At 60.3% G+C, this 18,511-nt stretch overlaps 2 protein-coding genes across 3 annotated transcripts; both read left to right on the top strand.

The window, feature by feature from the left end:
- The first annotated feature begins 1,018 nt into the window (after positions 1-1,018).
- Positions 1,019-6,596, top strand: RPL13 (ribosomal protein L13). The gene is made up of 6 exons (XM_027744494.2): positions 1,019-1,058; positions 1,229-1,341; positions 2,266-2,407; positions 3,849-4,022; positions 5,509-5,565; positions 6,397-6,596. The coding sequence occupies exons 2-6, from the start codon at positions 1,238-1,240 to the stop codon at positions 6,553-6,555; spliced, it is 636 nt and encodes a 211-aa protein (XP_027600295.1). The 5' UTR covers positions 1,019-1,058; positions 1,229-1,237; the 3' UTR covers positions 6,556-6,596.
- Positions 6,597-8,289: 1,693 nt separating this feature from the next.
- On the top strand, positions 8,290-16,582 carry CPNE7 (copine 7). Of its 2 annotated transcripts, XM_027744584.2 has the most exons (16): positions 8,291-8,424; positions 9,178-9,601; positions 12,005-12,187; positions 12,257-12,331; positions 12,890-12,964; positions 13,041-13,124; positions 13,209-13,298; positions 13,466-13,564; positions 14,194-14,280; positions 14,382-14,441; positions 14,537-14,670; positions 14,794-14,848; positions 14,989-15,040; positions 15,110-15,243; positions 15,356-15,592; positions 15,980-16,582. In XM_027744584.2, the coding sequence occupies exons 2-16, from the start codon at positions 9,377-9,379 to the stop codon at positions 16,115-16,117; spliced, it is 1,728 nt and encodes a 575-aa protein (XP_027600385.1). In that variant the 5' UTR covers positions 8,291-8,424; positions 9,178-9,376; the 3' UTR covers positions 16,118-16,582. The 2 variants fall into 2 exon arrangements, with proteins under 2 accessions (XP_027600384.1, XP_027600385.1); XM_027744583.2 differs by having other exon boundaries at positions 8,290-8,424; positions 14,989-15,243.
- Positions 16,583-18,511: the final 1,929 nt, after the last annotated feature.

Raw genomic sequence — 18,511 nt, forward strand, 5'->3', positions numbered from 1 at the left:
TGCCCTGGCTGGCTTAATATTTTGGGAAGGATTATTGTCTGGAGTTATTCCGTGGGGGCTGTCTGTGCCCTTGAAGACCCCAGCCCAAGCCTGGGCTCTGACAGCTCCCAGCCTTTGGGCCTTTGTCACAGTCCCAGGCTCCCGTTCCTGGGTCAGGCTGGAGCTGGAGCCTCCTGCTTCCCCGATGGCGTGGGGAGGATGTTCTCCCTGCCATCCTTTCCCTGCCAGCCTCCCCGACCCATTCCCTGGGGTCTCTGAGTGCCTGGGGAGTAATTTCCCTTGATTGCGGGGGTACAACTGGGTTTCTGTATTTGCCATGCTGCTGCCCAGACTTCTAATTTCCAAACCTATTTGTTTCTTCACAGGCTCGCTCTTTGAATTCTCTTTTCCAGCAGCAGATGAAATTCCAAGTGTTCTTTGATTTTATTTTGTAACTCACCGCCCCTTTGAGTTTGAGTTTGGTCCCATGGAGCAGAGGGTGACAGTGCAAGTGGTGCTGTGGTGGGGCACTGGGGGACAGCACAGGGCCCTCCGTGGCCCCTGTGGTGCTACCAGCACTGCCGTGCCAGTGCTGCCAGGGCACTGCCCTGCATCCCACCACTGCAGCACCGGGAGTGCCAAGATGGATGGAAGTCCCCGACCCCTCTCCTGCCACGTAGGAGATGATGGGGGACAGTGGCAGAGCCCTCTGGGGTGGATGTTGGAGCAGGGCTTGGATGGAGAGGGGAACAGGGACCCCCCCACTCCGTTATGGGGACTTGGAGAATCCCATCGGGCATGTGTCTGGCTAGGCTTGTGCGACAGCGTCGAGCAGTGCTGGAGCTGCTGCTCCCAGCTTGGCCGCGGGCCCGTAGCCCCGTTCGCCCCTCGCCAGTCCCCGCCGGTCGCGGACCCTTTAAGCCGCCGCCATCTTTACTTCGGGCAGGTGAAGCCACCGCCCCTCATTGGCCCGTCCTTTCCCGGGCCGCTCGCGCGCGCTCCCCATTGGCCGCCGCCGCGGCCCTTCCGGCGGCACCGCCCCGGCGCGTCCTTTCCGGTGGCCGTTCGCGAGGCGGAAGGTGAGTGAAGGCCCGGGGCTCCATCCGCCGCCATCCGCCCGCCCGGCGCCGCGGGGGAGCCCCCGGGGGCGCACAGGGGGCCGCGCTGGGTCGGGGGCCACGGGCCCGGGGTGTCCCGGGGGCCAGGCGGAGCCCCGGCAGGGCCACACTAACCGTGCCCGTGTCCGCAGGCCGCAGCCATGGCGCCCAGCCGCAATGGGATGATCCTGAAGCCCCACTTCCACAAGGACTGGCAGCGCAGAGTGGCCACCTGGTTCAACCAGCCCGCCCGCAAGATCCGCAGGTGAGGCCGAAGGGCCCGTCAGGGGGTTCCCGGAGTGTGCGGGGCTGCTGAGGAGGCCAAAGCGCCGTGGGTTTGTCTTCGGCCCTTCTGCGGCCGCGCTCGTTGAAGTCCCGGCTGCTCACTCGGGGTCTGTGCTCAAAGCCGGCCCTTCCCAGCCGCAGCCAAGTGATGAGACGTCTCCGGAATCGCTGCACCACGGTGATGACTCCTTCTACCCTGGGTCTCTGATGGCAGCGGCGGTTCCGGAGCAGCACCAGCCACCGGCGTGGCCCGCTGTTGGTTCCAGGGGGATCCCAGGGCAGCAGTGGCACATCTCGCAGAGATGCTGTGTTCCTGGTGACTGTCCCATTGATGTGACCCAGAAGACCAATTGCACCTGCCTTGTGTGCCAGTGTGGCCACAGGGCCAGGGCAGTGCCTGTCCACCTGTACTGGGCACTGGTGAGGCCACACCTGGAATTCTGGGATCAGTTTTGGGCCCCTCACCCCGACACAGACACTGAGGGTCTGGAGCAGCAGGACTGGCTGAGGGAGCTGGAGGGGCTCAGTCTGGAGAAAAGGAGGCTCAGGGGGGTCCTTTTTGCTCTCTCCAACTCCCTGACAGGAAGGTGGAGCCAAGTGGGGGTCAGGCTCTGCTCCCGAGGAACAAGGGACAGGATGAGGGGAAATGGCCTCAAGCTGTGCGAGGGGAGGTTCAGGTTGGACATCGGGAGGAATTTCTTCATGGAAAGGGTGATCAGGCATTGGAAGGGGCTGCCCAGGGAGATGGTGGAGTCCCCATCCCTGGAGGTGTCTAAGGAAGGCCTGGATGTGGCACTCAGTGCTCTGGGCTGGGTGAAAAGGTGGGGATCAGTCATGGGTTGGACTCAGTGATCTTGAAGGTCTTTTCTAGCCTGATCAATCCTGTGATCCCATGACATTCCAGGAGGAAGGCTCGCCAGGCCAAGGCTCGCCGCATCGCCCCCCGGCCCGTGGCTGGGCCCATCCGGCCCATCGTGCGATGCCCAACAATCAGATACCACAAAAAAGTTCGTGCTGGCAGAGGCTTCAGCCTGGAGGAGCTTAAAGTGAGTACAGAGCATTGATCTAAATAAATGAACTCCCAGTCTGAGCTTGGCTGCTGCTCCTGTCCTGCACAAGGTGACATGCCCAGATGTGGTACCTGGCTGGTGCTGGCTCGTCCTGGGGAGATTGTGGTGCTTCTGGTTCTGGGAGCAAGGAAACACCACTCAAAGGTGTTTAAAAGGTAAACGTCTGGTTGTCTGGTCAGACTCACTTAAAACTCCATTAAAATCAAGCTGAAAAAAGAGAAGTTTAGGTTGGATATACGGAAGAAATTCTTCCCTGTGAGGGTGGTGAGGCCCTGGCACAGGTTGCCCAGAGAAGCTGTGGCTGCCCCGTCCCTGGAAGTGTCCAAGGCCAGGTTGGATGGGGCTTGGAGGAACCTGGTCTAGTGGAATGTGTCCCTGCCCATGGCAGGGAGGTGCATTCGGATGATCCTTAAGGTCCTTTCCAACATAAACCATGCTGGGATTCTATGAAAATTGAATTCTGGAAGAGCCTTGAGTCTCCTAAACTTTCTTAGGGAGGGAGAAGGTTATGGTCTTCATTAAATTACTTTGTTTCTTTATGAAATAACTGTTCTGCTAATCCTAAATATTTTGGCCAACTGTTCTTGTTGCAGATCAAGTAAACTGAGCTCAGCTGACTTGTAAGAGTAGCAGGGGATGTTGTACCAGGAGGAAGGACTGTTCAGTGCAGCCTCCAGGAGTAGCTGGGGCTGTTCTTGTTCCATATTTGGTTTAGAAACACTGAAACTCTCTGAGAAGTATTCCCTGCCCTCCATTCCTTCAGGAAATTGTCCCTGGGACGAGCCCAGGTGTGCTGAGCTGTTAAAGGGTGTCTGCAGGGACCCCCCACTGCATATCTGTGCAGTGGGCAGGAGTCACATCAGTTCTTGCTGGCAGCTACCAGCTGCCTCTGCGGCTGGTTCAGTGTCTAATTAAAACATTTATAACTGAAATTGGTGCACTGAGGCAGGAAAATTGTTCTTCTGGGTACCAAATGCTTCATTACTTACTTTTCTTTAATTTTTGGGTAATGGTGGAACACAAAGCGGGACACAGCTGTTTGTCTTCAAACAGAAAATGAGTTTCTTGTTTAAGATGGTTAAAACAAATAGTTGTTTAATGGAGCTCACGGTATTCAGTGAGCCAGAGTTATCCATATCCTGACTTCATAAATGCTTGTCTGTATGTATCTGAGTTTAAACGTCCCCCTCAGGGGTTGCTCTTTGCTCTCCTGAGAAAAATCCACCTGCAAAAACCAAAGTCTGGGGAACATTTTAAGCATTAAGATACACCAGGACACCCTTTGGTGGTGAAGTGAGTGGTCCTTTAGCCATGCCAAGCCTTCTCCAGACCCTATGTCCCGTGCTGGCTCTGCTTGGAGCCCTGCCTGGCTGTTGGGAGCTGTGGCATGCTGACACCACTCCCTCTCTCCCCTCAGCTCGCTGGCATCAACAAGAAGTTTGCGCGGACGATCGGGATCTCCGTGGATCCCCGGCGGCGGAACAAGTCCACCGAGTCCTTGCAGGCCAATGTGCAGAGGCTGAAGGAGTACCACTCCAAGCTCATCCTCTTCCCGAGGAAGCCAGCCATGCCCAAGAAGGGAGACAGCTCTGTGAGTATCTGGCTGCTGGAATCGTGTCGCAGGGGCTGTTTGTGGCCCCGCTTTGGGAGGTTTAGTGTCATCCCATCCCTCTATCCCGGTGTGCAGAACTCCTGAACCTGTTCCATGATGTGGATGGATGGCAGGGGAGCAGCCCTGCCCTTGGATGCAGCGTGGGTCTGAGCCCAGCGTAAGGCCTGGCCTGGCAGGGTTGAGTGTAACAGGGCTCTCTGGGTCACAGTAATACTGGGTCAGGCATTTGGCTGAGGGGCTGCAGCCCTGGTTTGGGGCAGATTCCCGGCGCTTTGGTCCTTGCCCAGCCAGTTGAGTTTTAGTTTATGGAGCTAAATTGTCAAGAGTAGCTGAAAATTCCACCTGAAAATTCTGTCCAGCCGTATGGAAGGGTGAAGGACAGGCTCTGTGAGTGGCTCCGTGCCAGGCAGGCTCCAGAAGGCAGTTGCTGTTGACATTCAAAAATGCTTTCCATTAGAAGCTCTCCAAGATCAGAGCAGAGCTGTGTTCCTTGGCTCTGCTGGCAGTGGATTCACGCTTCCCGCGGGGCTGAGCGAGCCACAGAACACAGCGGTGTGCTCAGGCTGTCCTCAGATCTTCTGGAGAGCCTGGCAGCTCCAAGCTGCTTAATTGTAGTGGATCCCTCCCTTTTCAGAGCAGGGAGGAAGGGCTTTGATCTGAAATACTGCTTCAGATTTGCTTGCTGGAAATTAAGTACATAAAATAATTTTCAGTCGTTTTTGTCTGATGACACACTTTTACAAGAAGGTGAAATCAGCCTTAGAAGGAGTTGCTGAGGAGTGTGTTGGGTATAAATGAGCTGTGGGGACTCAGCCTGGAGAAAAGGAGGCTCAGGGAGGTCCTTCTCGCTCTCCCTGTAACTCCCTGACAGGAGGGTGGAACCAGGTGGGGTTCAGGCTCTGCTCCCGGGGAACAAGGGGCCAGATGAGAGGAAATGGCCTCAAGCTGTGCCAGGGGAGGTTCAGGTTGGACATCAGGAGGAATTTCTTCTGGAAGGGGTGATCAGGCATTGGAAGGGTCTGCCCAGGGAGGTGGTGGAGTCCCCATCCCTGGAGGTGTCCAAGGAACTGGATGTGACACTCAGTGCTCTGGGCTGAGCGACAAGGTGAGGATCAGTCACAGGTTGGACTGGATGGTCTTGGAGGTCTTCTCCAGCCTTAACGATTCTGTGATTCTGTGTCACACTGAAAATGACACAGTTGGTGTCAAAGCTTTTCCAGCTGGCAGAGCTGAGAGGCCGCTGCTCCTCCGGCCGGATCCAAGCACAACGTGGGCTGTTGAGGCAGCTCATCTGTGCCAAATGAAATGCTGGATTCATTACCATTTGGTGCTAAATCTTCCATCAGGATCGTTAGTACCACGTTTAAGCTGGGTACCTGTGTACAGACTGTGCTTTTAACTGAGATTTTAACCTGAGAAAGTTTAAATTCTGATTTTTTAACATTCCTGTCCTCTCCTTGTGCAGCCAGAGGAACTCAAATTGGCCACTCAGCTCACAGGACCCGTTATGCCCATCAAGAATGTAAGTGTAATTAAATCATATTCTCTCTGTGACATAAATGTGATTGAACTCTGTGGAGAGGGTTCTCTCCTTGCTGTTGCACTGTGTCTGTGGACGCTGCCCCTCCTGGATCAAAAAAAAACCCAGGAATAAACCTTCAAGAGAACTCATACCTGTGAAATTGGGGGCACTTTGGATTGCAGCTGGGGTGGGGGTGCCCAGGCAGGTTCTGTGGTCAGCATTTGTCCCTAAATCATCACTGCCTCCCAGAGCTGCTGTCAGTAATGCCACAAACCTCTACTTGCTCCCTAGAACTCCCTGACAGGAGGGTGGAGCTGGGTAGCGGTCAGGCTCTGCTCCCAGGGAAAAAGTCACAGGATGAGAGGAAACAACCTCAAGTTGTGCCAGGGGAGGTTCAGGTTTAATATTGGGAAAATTTCTTCATGGAAAAGGTATAAAGCATTGGAACTGACTACTGGGGGCAGTGGTGGAGTCCCTATCCCTGGAAGCGTTCAATAAACATGTGGATGTTGCACTTGAGGACGTGATTAGTGGTGAACATGCTTCTAGTGCCAAGCTGACAGTTGGACTCGATGCTCTTAAAGTCTTTTCCAACCTGAACAATCCTGTGATTCTGTGAACCTGACTCACGTTTCCTGTGGTGCTTTGTTTCCATCCCTGCTCAGTTGTGCTCGGTGCGGGTGCGGCTGTGCTGCTGTTCCCGGTGGAGCAGCCGAGGGCAGGGCCTGCAGGTGGCACGAGTGCTCTGTTCCTCGCTGAGATCACTGTGCAAAGCCTCAGCTCCTTCCCCGAGGTGCAGCCTGACTGTCTGGCACTCCCTCTTTCCCCCAGGTGTTCAAGCGGGAGAAGGCCCGCGTCATCTCAGAAGACGAGAAGAACTTCAAGGCCTTCGCCAGCCTGCGCATGGCCCGGGCCAACGCCCGCCTCTTCGGCATCCGCGCCAAGCGCGCCAAGGAAGCAGCGGAGCAGGATGTGGAGAAGAAGAAATGAACTGTTCTCCCCAGAACTGTCAATAAAAAGCCGTAGACAGACGGGTGTGCTGTGTTTTTGGGGCACATGTACCAAGTGGAGTTGTGCCGGTGTCGGTGCGGGGATGTGTTCAAGCGTGGGAAACCTCATTTGCTGTGCTTGGAGTCTCCAAAGTTCTCCAAAAGCTTGTGAAACGCCTGCCTTGTGCCCACTCCTCTGCCTTATGTCAGGGCTGCAGTCTGGGCTCCTTCCTGCTCTGACTTCAGAGGGCTTTGGGGGTACCCCCTCTGTGCCAAGCTTTGTCTACTCCCCCTTCCATGCCGGTATTCCACGTTTAATGATTTCCATGCCTCCGTATGAGGCAGAGCTCTAGAAGGTGGGGTGTCATGGTGGGTGTCACCTTTGGGTGCTGGGCAGTGCTGCCCACATGGGAGGGGACTTCCCTGCTTTTTAAGGGGCACAAGGGGAGTAAGATTTGTTGCAGCCCCTAAGCTGGGCTTCTATGGAGCAGAATCCCAGGGCTGGACTGTGCTGCCGTGCCTGGCCCTCAGCTCAGCCCCAGCTGTTCTGAGGACCCTTCACCCATTTCTTCATGGCTTAAAGGCCATTCCATGGTAGATGTGGCACTTGGAGACACGGTTTGTCATGGCCTCAGCAGTGCTGGGGAGCAGGTGGGACTCTGATCTTGGAGGCTTTTTCAACACAAGCGGTTCTGTGATCCCTCAGTCAAGTGGCATCACAGAGAAGCCCAGGAGAAGGGTTGGGTTGCTCTGGCCCATCCTTGTTGCTGTTGGGGGTCCCAGATTCTGCCTGTCCCAGTGTGGGGGGCTGATGGGTCACCAGGATGTGTCAGTGGGATTGGAACTGCTCTGGGAGCGCTCGCATCTGGGGCCATTGTGCAGCCATAGCAGGTTGGAGAGAGAATATGGATGGGATGGGATGGGATGGGATGGGATGGGATGGGATGGGATGGGATGGAGCGGGATGGAGCCCTGGCACACCTGGATGGCCCCTGGGCTGCTCAAACACAGTCAAGAGGTGCCTGGTGTGGTGCTGCCTGTGCCATGCCAGCTGTTGCCCGTCCCTCCAGCCCCTCTACCTGGACCTCATGTCCCACTGTGTGTCTGGTGCCTCCTGCCCTCCTGGGCCATGCCAGGGGCTGGGGGGGAAGTGGGAGAGAGTGGCCTATTTCTGCCAGGCAGACTGGGGATTAGCTCCTGAAGTCCCGGCCCTGCAGTGCCCTGCTGCTCATTAGCCCTATCTGCATTTTAATCCCTCCAAATTTGGGCTAATTACATCATCTTTCGTAAAGCTGAGCTGACAGTGCCGCAGCACTGGGGGGACAGGGGTGGGTGGGGGTCCCAGGCTGGGAATGGGGTAGGTGGGACTCCATGTGCATGGAATGTGGGTCTGGGTGCTCCAGCATGTGGGGAGGGCACATGGTGGGTTTGGGGCACCCCACCCTTGTGCTTGGGGTCTTGGCTTAGAGTGTAGAGGGCTGGGACCAGGATGGCCTTGGGTACCCCACAGGGAGCAGCTGGGGAGAGCAAGGGGCTGTGTCTGTGCCATAGGGGTCTCACCTGGAGTAGGTGAGCATGCTCAGCAATGCCGAGGACCCTGGGGACCCCACTCAGCACCAGTGCCCATGGGTGGGCTCCGCTCTGGTGCTGGCAGTGAGGCAGTTAACAGAGCTTGTCATCCATCTCCCTCTTAGGGCTCCGCTCCCAAACTGCAGCTTGAGTCAGTTGTGTGGAGGTGGCAACGGCAGCAGCTCCGACTGGCACACCGGCACGGCTGGCACACCGGCACGGCTGGCACACCGGCTCCCCTTGGCACACCGACCCCAGCCCTCGCCCGGCCGCCTGCAGAGCCCAGGCCACCAGCACCCAGGTGAGGGGAATGATGGGCAGGGTGGGACCTGGTGCCCCCTCCACTGGGCAATGGATTCCAAGGAGTGCCTGCGATCCGGGGAGGGGGATGATGCCCCCTGGAGCTGGGGGCACCAGAGCCAAGTGCCAGGGAGGGCCTGGGCAATGCATGACTGCACCAGGAAACTTTGGCTGGGCTAGGCATGTGGGGGCAGAGGTGGGCAAGGGGCTGCTCTGCACCTGCCCCTGCCCCAGCCAACCACCCCTGGGGCTGCAGGTGGGGGACAAGCCTGGGCTGGGACTGGCAGAGCCCCTCTATGCCCTGTCATGCAGCATCAGCTGGCTGGGTGTCACCAGCCTCAGAGGGATCCATCACCTGGCGACAGGGACACTGAGCTGGTGTCCCCACTGCCCTCCCAGAGAGCCCTGTCCGGGCTGGGGGTTGCTGCCTGAAAGGACAGGGGCATGTTTCTGCTCCCCAGCTCCACTCAAGGCACCCCAAAGTGGGTACCTAGGGCTACCTGCACAACCCCAGTCCTGCACAGCCACCCAGCCCCACTCAGGTCCCACTTCCCCACAGGACACATCCTGTCCCTGGGGTGGGGCTGGGGCAGAGCCGAGAATGGCCCTGTGGGTCCCTTGGTCAGCCCAAGGAGCTGGGGGATGAACCCCCAAAGTAAAGCCCACGGGTCTGGCTGGCACTTGAGGGTACATGGGCAGCATCATGAGAGTGCCCCAGGTCCTGCTCACCCCACTGTGCTTTGATGCCCTGTAGAGTCCCACGGAGCCATCCTGACTGGACCCAGCCACCCTGCCCCGGAGGAGGTTGCGGGGTCCCTCCAACCCCCGGAGCACCCCACCCCTGTGCTGCCCCCAGGAACCTCCCTGACACCGCGGGGCACTGAGCCCCGGGCATGACGATCACCTGCCCGGCCCCCTGACGGCACCGAAGGCAGCGGCTGCCCTCGGCCCTGATGCCATTCGCCCACGGGGCTGCGTGCCCCCCGGCCCGGCCGGCTGCCCCCCGCGCCCCAGCTGGCATGGGTACCGTGCCCGAGCTGTGTCCGCAGGCCCCGCTGGCCGTGCTCTCCAAGGTGGAGCTGCGGGTCAGCTGTAAACACCTCCTGGACCGAGACACCCTCAACAAGTCAGACCCCTGCGTCCTGCTCCTGATGCAGTCCCAGGGCCAGTGGATGGAGGTAGGAGCATGGGGGGCACTGCCAGCACCCCCCACAGTGGGTAGGGCAGGCACCGGGGAAATGATGGGGCTGGGCACGGGGTGATGGGTGCACGTGGGTGGGTGCTGGACACAGGGTGATGGGCACGGGGGGCTGCAGAGTGGGGTGCAGGAGATGGTGGGGAGCGGAGTACAGAGTGCAGAGCAGTGCTGGAGATAATGGAGAATTGGGTACAGGGTGCAGACCAGAGTGGAGGGTCCATAGCAGAGTACAGGAGATAGTGAAGAACGGGGCACAGGGTGCACGGCAGGGTGCAGAATGGGGTGCAGGGTTCAGAGCAGGGTGCTGGGTGCAGAATGCAGAGTAGGGAGCAGAATAAGGTGCAGAGCAGGGTACAGGGTTCAGAGTGAGGTGCAGGAGATAATGCAGGATGGGGTGCAGGGTTCAGAATTGGGTGTAGGGTGCAGAACAGGGTGCTGGGTGCAGAATGGGGTGCAGGGTTCAGAGCAGGGTGCAGAACCAGGTGCAGGGTTCAGACAAGGGTGCAGAACCGGGTGCAGGGTTCAGACCAGGGTGCAGAACCGGGTGCAGGGTGTACACAGGCTGCTGGATGCACAGTGCAGAGCTCAGTGAGGGGTACAAGGTGCGGGGCACAGAGCAGGACACAGGGTGCCCAAGTGCAGGGCACAGAGCATGAGGCTCACAGGGCAGGGCAGGGCACTGTGGGGCACCCAGGAGCCCACGGGGTCAGTGCTGACACTAGATCAGATCCAGCCCCCCAGGGCTGTGGCAGGGCTGGGGAGAGGGCTGGGGTGGGGTGCCTACGGTGGCTCCAGCACAGCTCCACTGCCCTGGGACAGGGGCAAAGGACACCACGGCCATCCCTGGGGTGGCTGAGGGCTGGTGGGCTGGTGTCTTCCTGTGTGGGGCGGGCAGCTCGGAGGGAGTCAGAGCTGGCACCGCAGCTGTGAGCTCTGCTGTGGGGGTCCCTGGTCATCCCATGAGCCATGGCTGGTGTTGAGGCTGGCACTGGGGTTGGCAGACACTGGGATGGCGCTGGGGCTGGCACAGCTTCTCCCCTCTCTCCCCATGCCGAGCTCTGGCTGGCGCCCGAAGCTCCGCTCTAATCGCGGCCGCTCAGCCGGAGGATTTAGCGCTAAATCCCTCGGCGTGTCATCGACTCCGCTCGAGCCAGCGAGGGGCCGGGGCGGCACAGTGGCCCTGTGCCAGCTGCCGTGTGTATGCGGTGCCAGACCCTTGTACCCCCCCGTGCCACACTCCGTGTGCCGTGCCATGCTATGCCACACGATGCTGTGCTGTGCCATACACCAGCCAGCACCAAGAGGCAAGAGGGTCCCTCCTGGGCCACCTTTTGTAGTGACTCCATGCTCTGTTCCCTCCCTGTCCCTGCCAGCCCGTGTCCCCCGGGCGAGGTGTGGCTGACTCTGGCTCTGGCACTGAGCGCTGAGACAGCCCCGGACTCTCTGGCAGCGGCTGGTGCTGGAGGGTTCAGGGTGCCTGAAACCCATCTCCCCAGGGTGAGGCTGTGGCAGTGCCCACACAGGAGGGACATGGGTGGCCCTGGCAGTGTGACAGTGGTACAGGCTCAGCAGATGTTGCCAGATTGGAGAGGTGGTGGGCAGGGGCCAGGGGCTGGCAGGGGTGTCTAGGATGTGTCCCATTGAGTCAACACTGACAGGGATGGGTGTGGGGGAGGCTCTGGAACTGCTCAGCACCTGCTGCCAAGTACGGATGGGACATGCTGAGCATCCACCAGGGCTGTGGGCTGGTGACCCCCAGCCATGGCCACCCCAGGGTGGGGACACAGAGGCTCATCCTGGCACCAGCACTCTGCTTCTGCTCCAGTGGAGCCGTGGCAAAGTGTAGTCAGAGCTTGGATGACCATGGGGAGCCTGGGGAGAGGGGAGATCACAGGACCTGGGGCTGGCAGGGCTGGAACCTGTGAGGGCCCATGGGGCTCCTCCAAATGCCATTCACCTGGGCGTGGGGAAATGCCTAGGCATGGCTGGTCTTTCCTGGCACACCCCATCTCTTCATCCCTCACCCTTGTATTCCCATTCTTGTTTTCCCTGTCCCTGCGTTCTCATCCCACCATCCTTCATCCCTGCACCTCCCATCCCTCCCCATCCCTAATTTTTTATCCCCCGTCTGAGCACCCCCCATCCCTGTATCCCACATCCTTTCATCCCTCACCCCTGTATCCACCATCCCAGCATCCCCCTCCCTTCATCCTCCACTCCAGCAGCCCCCATTCCTCATCTCCCATCCCTACCTTCCTACACCCGCATTCCCCCTGGGCTCCCACATCCCTATTCCCAGCTGGATGTGAGCTCTGGCACCTCAAGGCCCGGGCAACTCCAGCTATGCCCAGCCCAGCCCCAGCCCAGCACCATTCCTGTGCAGGTGGATCGCAGCGAGGTGATCAAGAGCAACCTGAACCCCGTGTTCGCCAAGATCTTCACGGTCGATTACTACTTCGAGGAGGTGCAGAAGCTGCGGTTCGAGGTGTACGACAGCCATGGCCACGCCGGCGTGGGCACGCACGACGATGACTTCCTGGGGGGCATGGAGTGCACCGTGGGGCAGGTGAGCCCGGGGACCCCCACCCGGGGACCCCCTCCATGGTGTCCCCTCCCCGACCCTGGGCTCTCGTAGATCGTGGCGCAGAAACGGGTGACGAAGCCACTGTTCCTCAAGTACGGGAAGTTCGCAGGCAAGTCCACGATCACGGTGAGTACCGAGCCTGGGTTGGGGGTGGCACCGGGGGGGGAAATGGTGTGGCACTGAGCAGGGACACTGGAGAAATACCAGGCTGGGACCCTGGGGTGGCACCAAGCTGGGGCATTGGAGTAGCACTGGGATGGGGTGCACAGCTGACAAGGGACTGGGACCCTGAGGTGACACCAACCTGGGACCCTAGGGTGACACCGGACAGGACACATGGGTGGCACTGGACTGGGATGCTGGGAAGGCATCAAACTGGGACATCTGGGCTGGATCAGTGGGCTGTCACTGGGCTGTGGGTGCCATTGAGGTGGGGCGTATGGAGGGTCCCCAGTGCCCCTCCTCCTGTCTGATATGCCATCCAGCCCTGCAACCCCTCGGGCTGTTGGGAGTGAGGAGGGCTCAGTCCCTGTTGGTGTCTGCTGGCCACGGGGGGTTCCTGCTGCCCCAAGGAAGGCACGTGACATGACACCCTGTCTCCTCCCGGGGCACCACAGGGAGGTGGGGGGCAGGGGACAAAGCCGTGCCAGATGCTGAACACCCCGTGGCTGCCTCTCCTCGCAGATCATCTCCGAGGAGATTTCAGGGAACAACGGCTATGTGGAGCTCGCTTTCCGCGCCAAGAAGCTGGACGACAAGGTGAGCCAGGTGCCGGGGGGAACATGGGGCAGGGCAGGCAGGGTAGGCAGTGCTCTGTCCCCTCCTCTTCCTCCAGGACCTCTTCAGCAAGTCGGATCCCTTCCTGGAGATCTACCGCATCAACGACGACCGCAGCGAGCAGCTCGTGTACCGCACTGAGGTGAGGCCCCAGAGGGCCAGTCCCTCAGCCGCCCCACAGCCACCCTGGGGCCTCCCCAGCCCTGCTGAGCTCCCTGTCCCACAGGTGGTGAAGAACAACCTGAGCCCTGTCTGGGAGCCCTTCAAGGTGTCTCTCAACTCACTCTGCAGCTGTGAGGAGAAGAGGAAGCTGAGGGTGAGGAAGGGAGATGGGGACCCCCATCCCTGCCCCAGAGGTACCTGTACCCTGGCTTCCCCAGGGATGTGCTAGGGACTCCCCCAGTGCCAGGGGTGGTGCTGGGGACCCTTCAGTGCTGGAGACAGTGCTGGGGACCCCCTGGTGCTGAGCCATGCCAACTGCAGGGTGTGGTGTGGGACTACGATTCACGGGGCAAACACGACTTCATCGGAGAGTTCTTCACCACCTTTGAGGAGATGCAGAAAGCGATGGGGGAGAACAAGGTGGGACATGGGGACATGGGGATAGCCTGGGGGTCACCCCTGTATGCTGTCAGCAGAGCCCATCCCAGCAGGCACCTCCCAGCAACTCCTCTGGGTTTGGGGTCATTCTCTCCTTGCTGCTGCCCACCTCTTTGGGGAAGGGATGGTGGGTTTGGGGTCCTCTGGGGAATCAGCCACGAATGAGGTGGCTGGAGCCCAGGGAGTGGCTGGGAGTGGGGGAAGGCAGCTGCAACCTGGGGCTGTGGGGTTGCAGGGTTATGGGGCTGTGGGGTTATGAGGTTATAGAACTATGGGTCTGTGGGTCATGGCACCATGGGGCTGGAGCACTGTGGGGCTGAGGGGCTGCAGGGAGGCAGGGTTATGGTGCTTCAGGGTTGAGGGATCACTGTGCTGCAGAGACCAGAGACGTGGAGCTGTGAGGCTGTGTTTTTATGGGGTCACAGTGTTCTGGGACTGTGGAGTCATTGTGCTGCAGAGCCATGGGGGGCTGCAGGGTTATGGGGCTGCAATGTTATGGGGTTGTTGGGTCACCATTATGCAGAGCCATGGGACGGGGGGCCTGAGGGGTGCCAGGGATGGGGGTCCCAGGGCGGGGGCCGCAGGCAGCGCGGGTGCCGCGTGTGCCACAGGTGCAGTGGGACTGCATGAACCCCAAGTACAAGATCAAGAAGCGCAACTACAAGAACTCGGGGGTCGTGGTGCTGCTGGACCTGAAGGTGAGTGCCTGCATTCCGTGCTGAGCCTTGCTGAGCCAAGCTATGCCTGGCTCCGTGGGCCAGTGTGGGGCAGGACCAGCTGATGCGAGTCCCTCTGGAAGATCCACAGGGTCTACTCCTTCCTGGACTACATCATGGGCGGCTGCCAGATCCACTTCACGGTGAGCAGAGTCCCCCACCTCACCCTCACTAGCAGGGACATGCTAGTGGCTTGGCTCGCCCGGGGGGAACCCTCACTGCCCCCCCTCCACCCCAGGTCGCCATCGATTTCACGGCCTCCAACGGGGACCCCCGAAACAGCTGCTCCCTGCACTACATCAACCCCTACCAGCCCAACGAGTACCTCAAGGCGCTGGTTGCTGTGGGTGAGATCTGCCAGGACTATGACAGGTTGGTCACTCTGGTGGGTTCCCCAGGGCCAGACACCATGGTGATGGCCACCCTGGGGTCAGATGCCCTGGTGATGGCCACCCAGTGATGGCACCAGAGCTCCTCACACCCCTTCCCTTGCAGTGATAAGAAATTCTCAGCTCTGGGCTTTGGTGCCAGGATCCCCCCCAAGTATGAGGTGAGAGGTGGTCGGAGCGCCAGGGCCCTGTGGGACTCCAGGGATGTGCTCATCCCTCCAGACACCCCAGGCCCTGGCACTGGCAGGGCTCAGCAGGTGGGGGGTGGGCACTAGCTGCCCCCTCCCCTCCTGCCCTCCAGGTTTCCCACGACTTCGCCATCAACTTCAACCCCGACGACGATGAGTGTGAGGGTAAGTCCAGCTCTAGCAGGGTCCAGTCCACGGCCAGGGTGTCCCTTCTCACTTCTCACACCCCCGCAGGCATCCAGGGTGTTGTGGAGTCCTATCAGAGCTGCCTGCCGAAAATCCAGCTCTACGGCCCCACCAACGTGGCTCCCATCATCACCAAGGTGGCTCGTGTGGCAGCTGATGAGGAGAGGACCAAGGAAGCGTCGGTGGGTCCCTCTGGGGCATCAGGTTGGGCTGAGACCCCCACATGCTCATGACACTTGTGGGTGCTCCCGTGTGGGGCCGGGCAGCTCCCCCAGAGCATCCCTGTCCCCCCAGCAATACTTCATCCTGCTGATCCTGACGGACGGGGTGGTGACAGACATGGCAGACACGCGGGAGGCCATTGTCCGGGCCTCCTACCTGCCCATGTCCATCATCATCGTCGGGGTAGGCAACGCCGACTTCACCGACATGCAGATCCTGGACGGGGACGACGGTGTCCTGCGCTCCCCCAAGGGCGAGCCCGTCCTGCGCGACATCGTCCAGTTCGTGCCCTTCCGCGAGTTCAAGAACGTGAGTGGGACAGGCGGGGGTCCTGCTGGCCCCTCCCAGCTCTTCCCATGCCCTCTGGTTCTCTCCTGCCCCTTCCCGTCCCCTCCGGTCCCTTTTACTCCTCTCCCGTTCCCCTCCCGTCCCTCCCCGTTCCCTCACGTCCCGCCCCCGTCCCCTCCCATCCACTCTCCTCCCCTCCCGTCCCCCTCGTCCCCATCTGTCCCTTCTGTTTCCTTCGGTCCTCCAGGGTCCCTTCCCGTCCCTTCCATCCCCTCCGGTCCCCTCCCGTTCCCACATCCTGGCACAGGGAGCCGGTGCCCACGGGTGCTGCTCCTCTCATCGGGGCGGGCAGGCGTCACAGTGGCCCCGGCTCACCCCGGTGTCCCGCGGTGTCCCGGTGTCCCGCAGGCGTCACCCACAGCCCTGGCGAAGTGCGTGCTGGCGGAGGTGCCCAAGCAGGTGGTGGAGTATTACAGCTACAAGGCGTTCCCCCCGCGCTGCCCCCGGCCCCCCACCCCCGACCCCAGCCTCGGCTCCCCGCAGTGAGAGACCCTCACTGCCCCCAACCCAACCTCAGTTTCCCCCAGTGAGGAACTCCCAGCCCCCACTCCAGCTTCAGCTCCCCCAGTCAGAGATTCCCAGTGCCCCAGCCCCAGCACTGGGTCACCTCAGTGAGGGACCCTCGACCCCAGTCTTGGCTACCCCCAGTGAGGATCCCCAGCTCCCCTCGGTGTGGCACAGGGACAGACGGGGTCCCTGTGAGTCCCAGCCCTGCCACAGCCCCCTCAGCTGGGACATGGGGTAGGTCTCGGCCCCCCGGTGCTGGACACCCTCTGCACTGCCCCGGGGTCCCCAGCAGGTCCTGCCCACTTCTGGAGTTCTGTGCCCTGGCCTGTTCCCACTCCATCCCTACCGTCCCCTTGGTCCTCTTGGTCCCTGCTTCTCTGTCACTGTGATGTTTGGAGGCTGCATGACTCCCACAATAAAGCAAGACCCCTGTGCCCATCCTCATGCTCTCTGGGTGCCACCCTCCCTGGGGGTTAGCAGGGGGTGGGCAGAGGGACTGGCAGATCCTGGGTGCTGTCTGTGTCCCCTCATGGTGATACTATGCCACCCTGGCTGGTGACAAGAGCCAAGGGCATCCCGCAGCCCTGCTGCCCCCACATTTTGGGTGTCCATAGCTGGCAGTGTGCTGGGAGCACCAGAGCTCTGAGTGCTGGAGCAGCCGCCGCTTTCATGTGCCAGAGTGGGCTCTCCCCTGCTGTGCCACAGCCTCAAATCCAGGGCACAGAGTTGAGGGAGGTGGCAATGGAGCAGGCCCTGCTGCCCTGCACACGGCCACTGCCATGTGCTGTGTACTGTGAGTCACACAGCATGTGCCATGTGCTGTATGATGTGTGCCATGGGCTGTGCACCATGTCCATGTACCTTGTGACACATGCTATGTGATGCCTGCTGAATATCATGTACCATGTGTTGTGTGCTGTGTGCCACGTGACCTGTGGTGTGTCATGTGCCATGTGCTGTGTCCATGTATCCTGTGCCACGCAACCATATGATGTGTGCCTTGGGCCATGTATCCCGTGCATGTACCTTGTGACATGTGCTGTAATGTGTCATGTCCCATGGGCCACATGCTGTGTCCCGTGTGCCGTGCATCATGTGCCACATACTGTGTGCCATGTGCTGTGTGGCACATGCCATGCACCATGTGCTGTATGCCATGTGCTCCGTGGCATGTGTCATGCAGTGTTGCATGCCCCATGTGTCTGTCCCGTGTGCCATGTGCTGTGTCCTGTATGCCATGTGCTGTGTTCCATGTTCCGTGTGCATTGTCATGTGCCACATGCTGTGTGTTGCGTGTCGTGCCATGTGCTATTTGTCATGTGCCACGTTCCATGTGCCACACACCATGCTGTGCCATGTGCCGGGCACTGTGCCACGCTGCTACCACGTGCTGTGCACTGCTGATGCCAGTCCTGTGCCAGCAGATGCTCCTGGGGAGGTGACATCTCCTAGGGCAGGGTGTGACCAAGCCCACCACAGGGACTGAAACTGGGGTCTGGCACAGCAGGGCAGGGGCTGTCCCAGACCCAGCCTTGGGGGTGGCACTGAGCTGGGCTCTGGGATGCTGCCATCACCCCGAGTGAGGGCACGGGTGCCAGACTGTCCCTGTGTGGGCAGACATTCAGTGGGGTGGCCCCGCTGGCCCTTGGACACTGCCACCAGTGCAGGACACAGACAGGGGCACAGACAGGGCACACTGCCTGCACCCCCATTGAATGCGTATATATAGCTCCTGATTCATCTCCCATAAAGCGGGATCCTGGATGTTGCCATGGAAACCCAAACCTGCTGCCTGGGAGGCTGCAGCACTTGCCGGCCCTGGTACGGGCAGGGGGCTGCCCTGGCACCCCGGTCCATGGGGGCAGATGGGTGCCCCAGGGCGGGTGCGGGGAGACCCCGTGGTGCTGGGGGTGTCCAGAGTCACTGTGTCAAGCTGTACCCGCTGGCAGCGCAGAGGGGCTGAGAGGGGTGGCAGGGGTGACAACGCTGGCAGGAGTGGAGGGGTGGCAGGGCTGGCAGGGATACAGGTGTGGCAGGAATGACAGAGGTGGCAGAGCTGGTGGGGGTGACAAGAGTGGCAGAGCTGGCAGGAGTGGCAGGACACCAGTGTCACTGTCCCACAGTGCTGCAGACCCCAGAGAGAGTCTCACCACCTCCCCCCTCTCAGCCAAGCCCCGGCCAGGGGCTCTGGTGGTGCCAGGGTCAAGCCCCCACACCCCTCACCCTGGCCCTGTGCTCACCCTGCAGGGGCTGGATAATGAAGCTGGGTAATTATTGACAGTGCCTGCGCTCCACAAGGCAATTCCTTGGGGAGTGGCAGGAGAGGGGCTGGGAGGTGTCCTGCCTGCCTGGGGCACCCCGGAGTGCTGGGGG

Source organism: Pipra filicauda, unplaced genomic scaffold, assembly GCF_003945595.2.
Source record: "Pipra filicauda isolate LSUMZ 115617 unplaced genomic scaffold, ASM394559v2 scaffold357_size738173_pilon, whole genome shotgun sequence".
Lineage (NCBI taxonomy): Eukaryota > Metazoa > Chordata > Aves > Passeriformes > Pipridae > Pipra > Pipra filicauda.

Bases quoted from the DNA above. Each gene is read 5' to 3' on its own strand.
- CPNE7 (XM_027744583.2), top strand. From the start codon at position 9,377: ATGCCATTCGCCCACGGGGCTGCGTGCCCCCCGGCCCGGCCGGCTGCC. The intron at 9,602-12,004 runs GTAGGAGCATGG...ATTCCTGTGCAG, and splicing joins CCCAGGGCCAGTGGATGGAG to GTGGATCGCAGCGAGGTGAT. The intron at 12,332-12,889 runs GTGAGTACCGAG...CTCTCCTCGCAG, and splicing joins CAGGCAAGTCCACGATCACG to ATCATCTCCGAGGAGATTTC.
- RPL13 (XM_027744494.2), top strand. From the start codon at position 1,238: ATGGCGCCCAGCCGCAATGGGATGATCCTGAAGCCCCACTTCCACAAG. The intron at 2,408-3,848 runs GTGAGTACAGAG...CTCTCCCCTCAG, and splicing joins TCAGCCTGGAGGAGCTTAAA to CTCGCTGGCATCAACAAGAA. The intron at 4,023-5,508 runs GTGAGTATCTGG...CTCCTTGTGCAG, and splicing joins CCAAGAAGGGAGACAGCTCT to CCAGAGGAACTCAAATTGGC.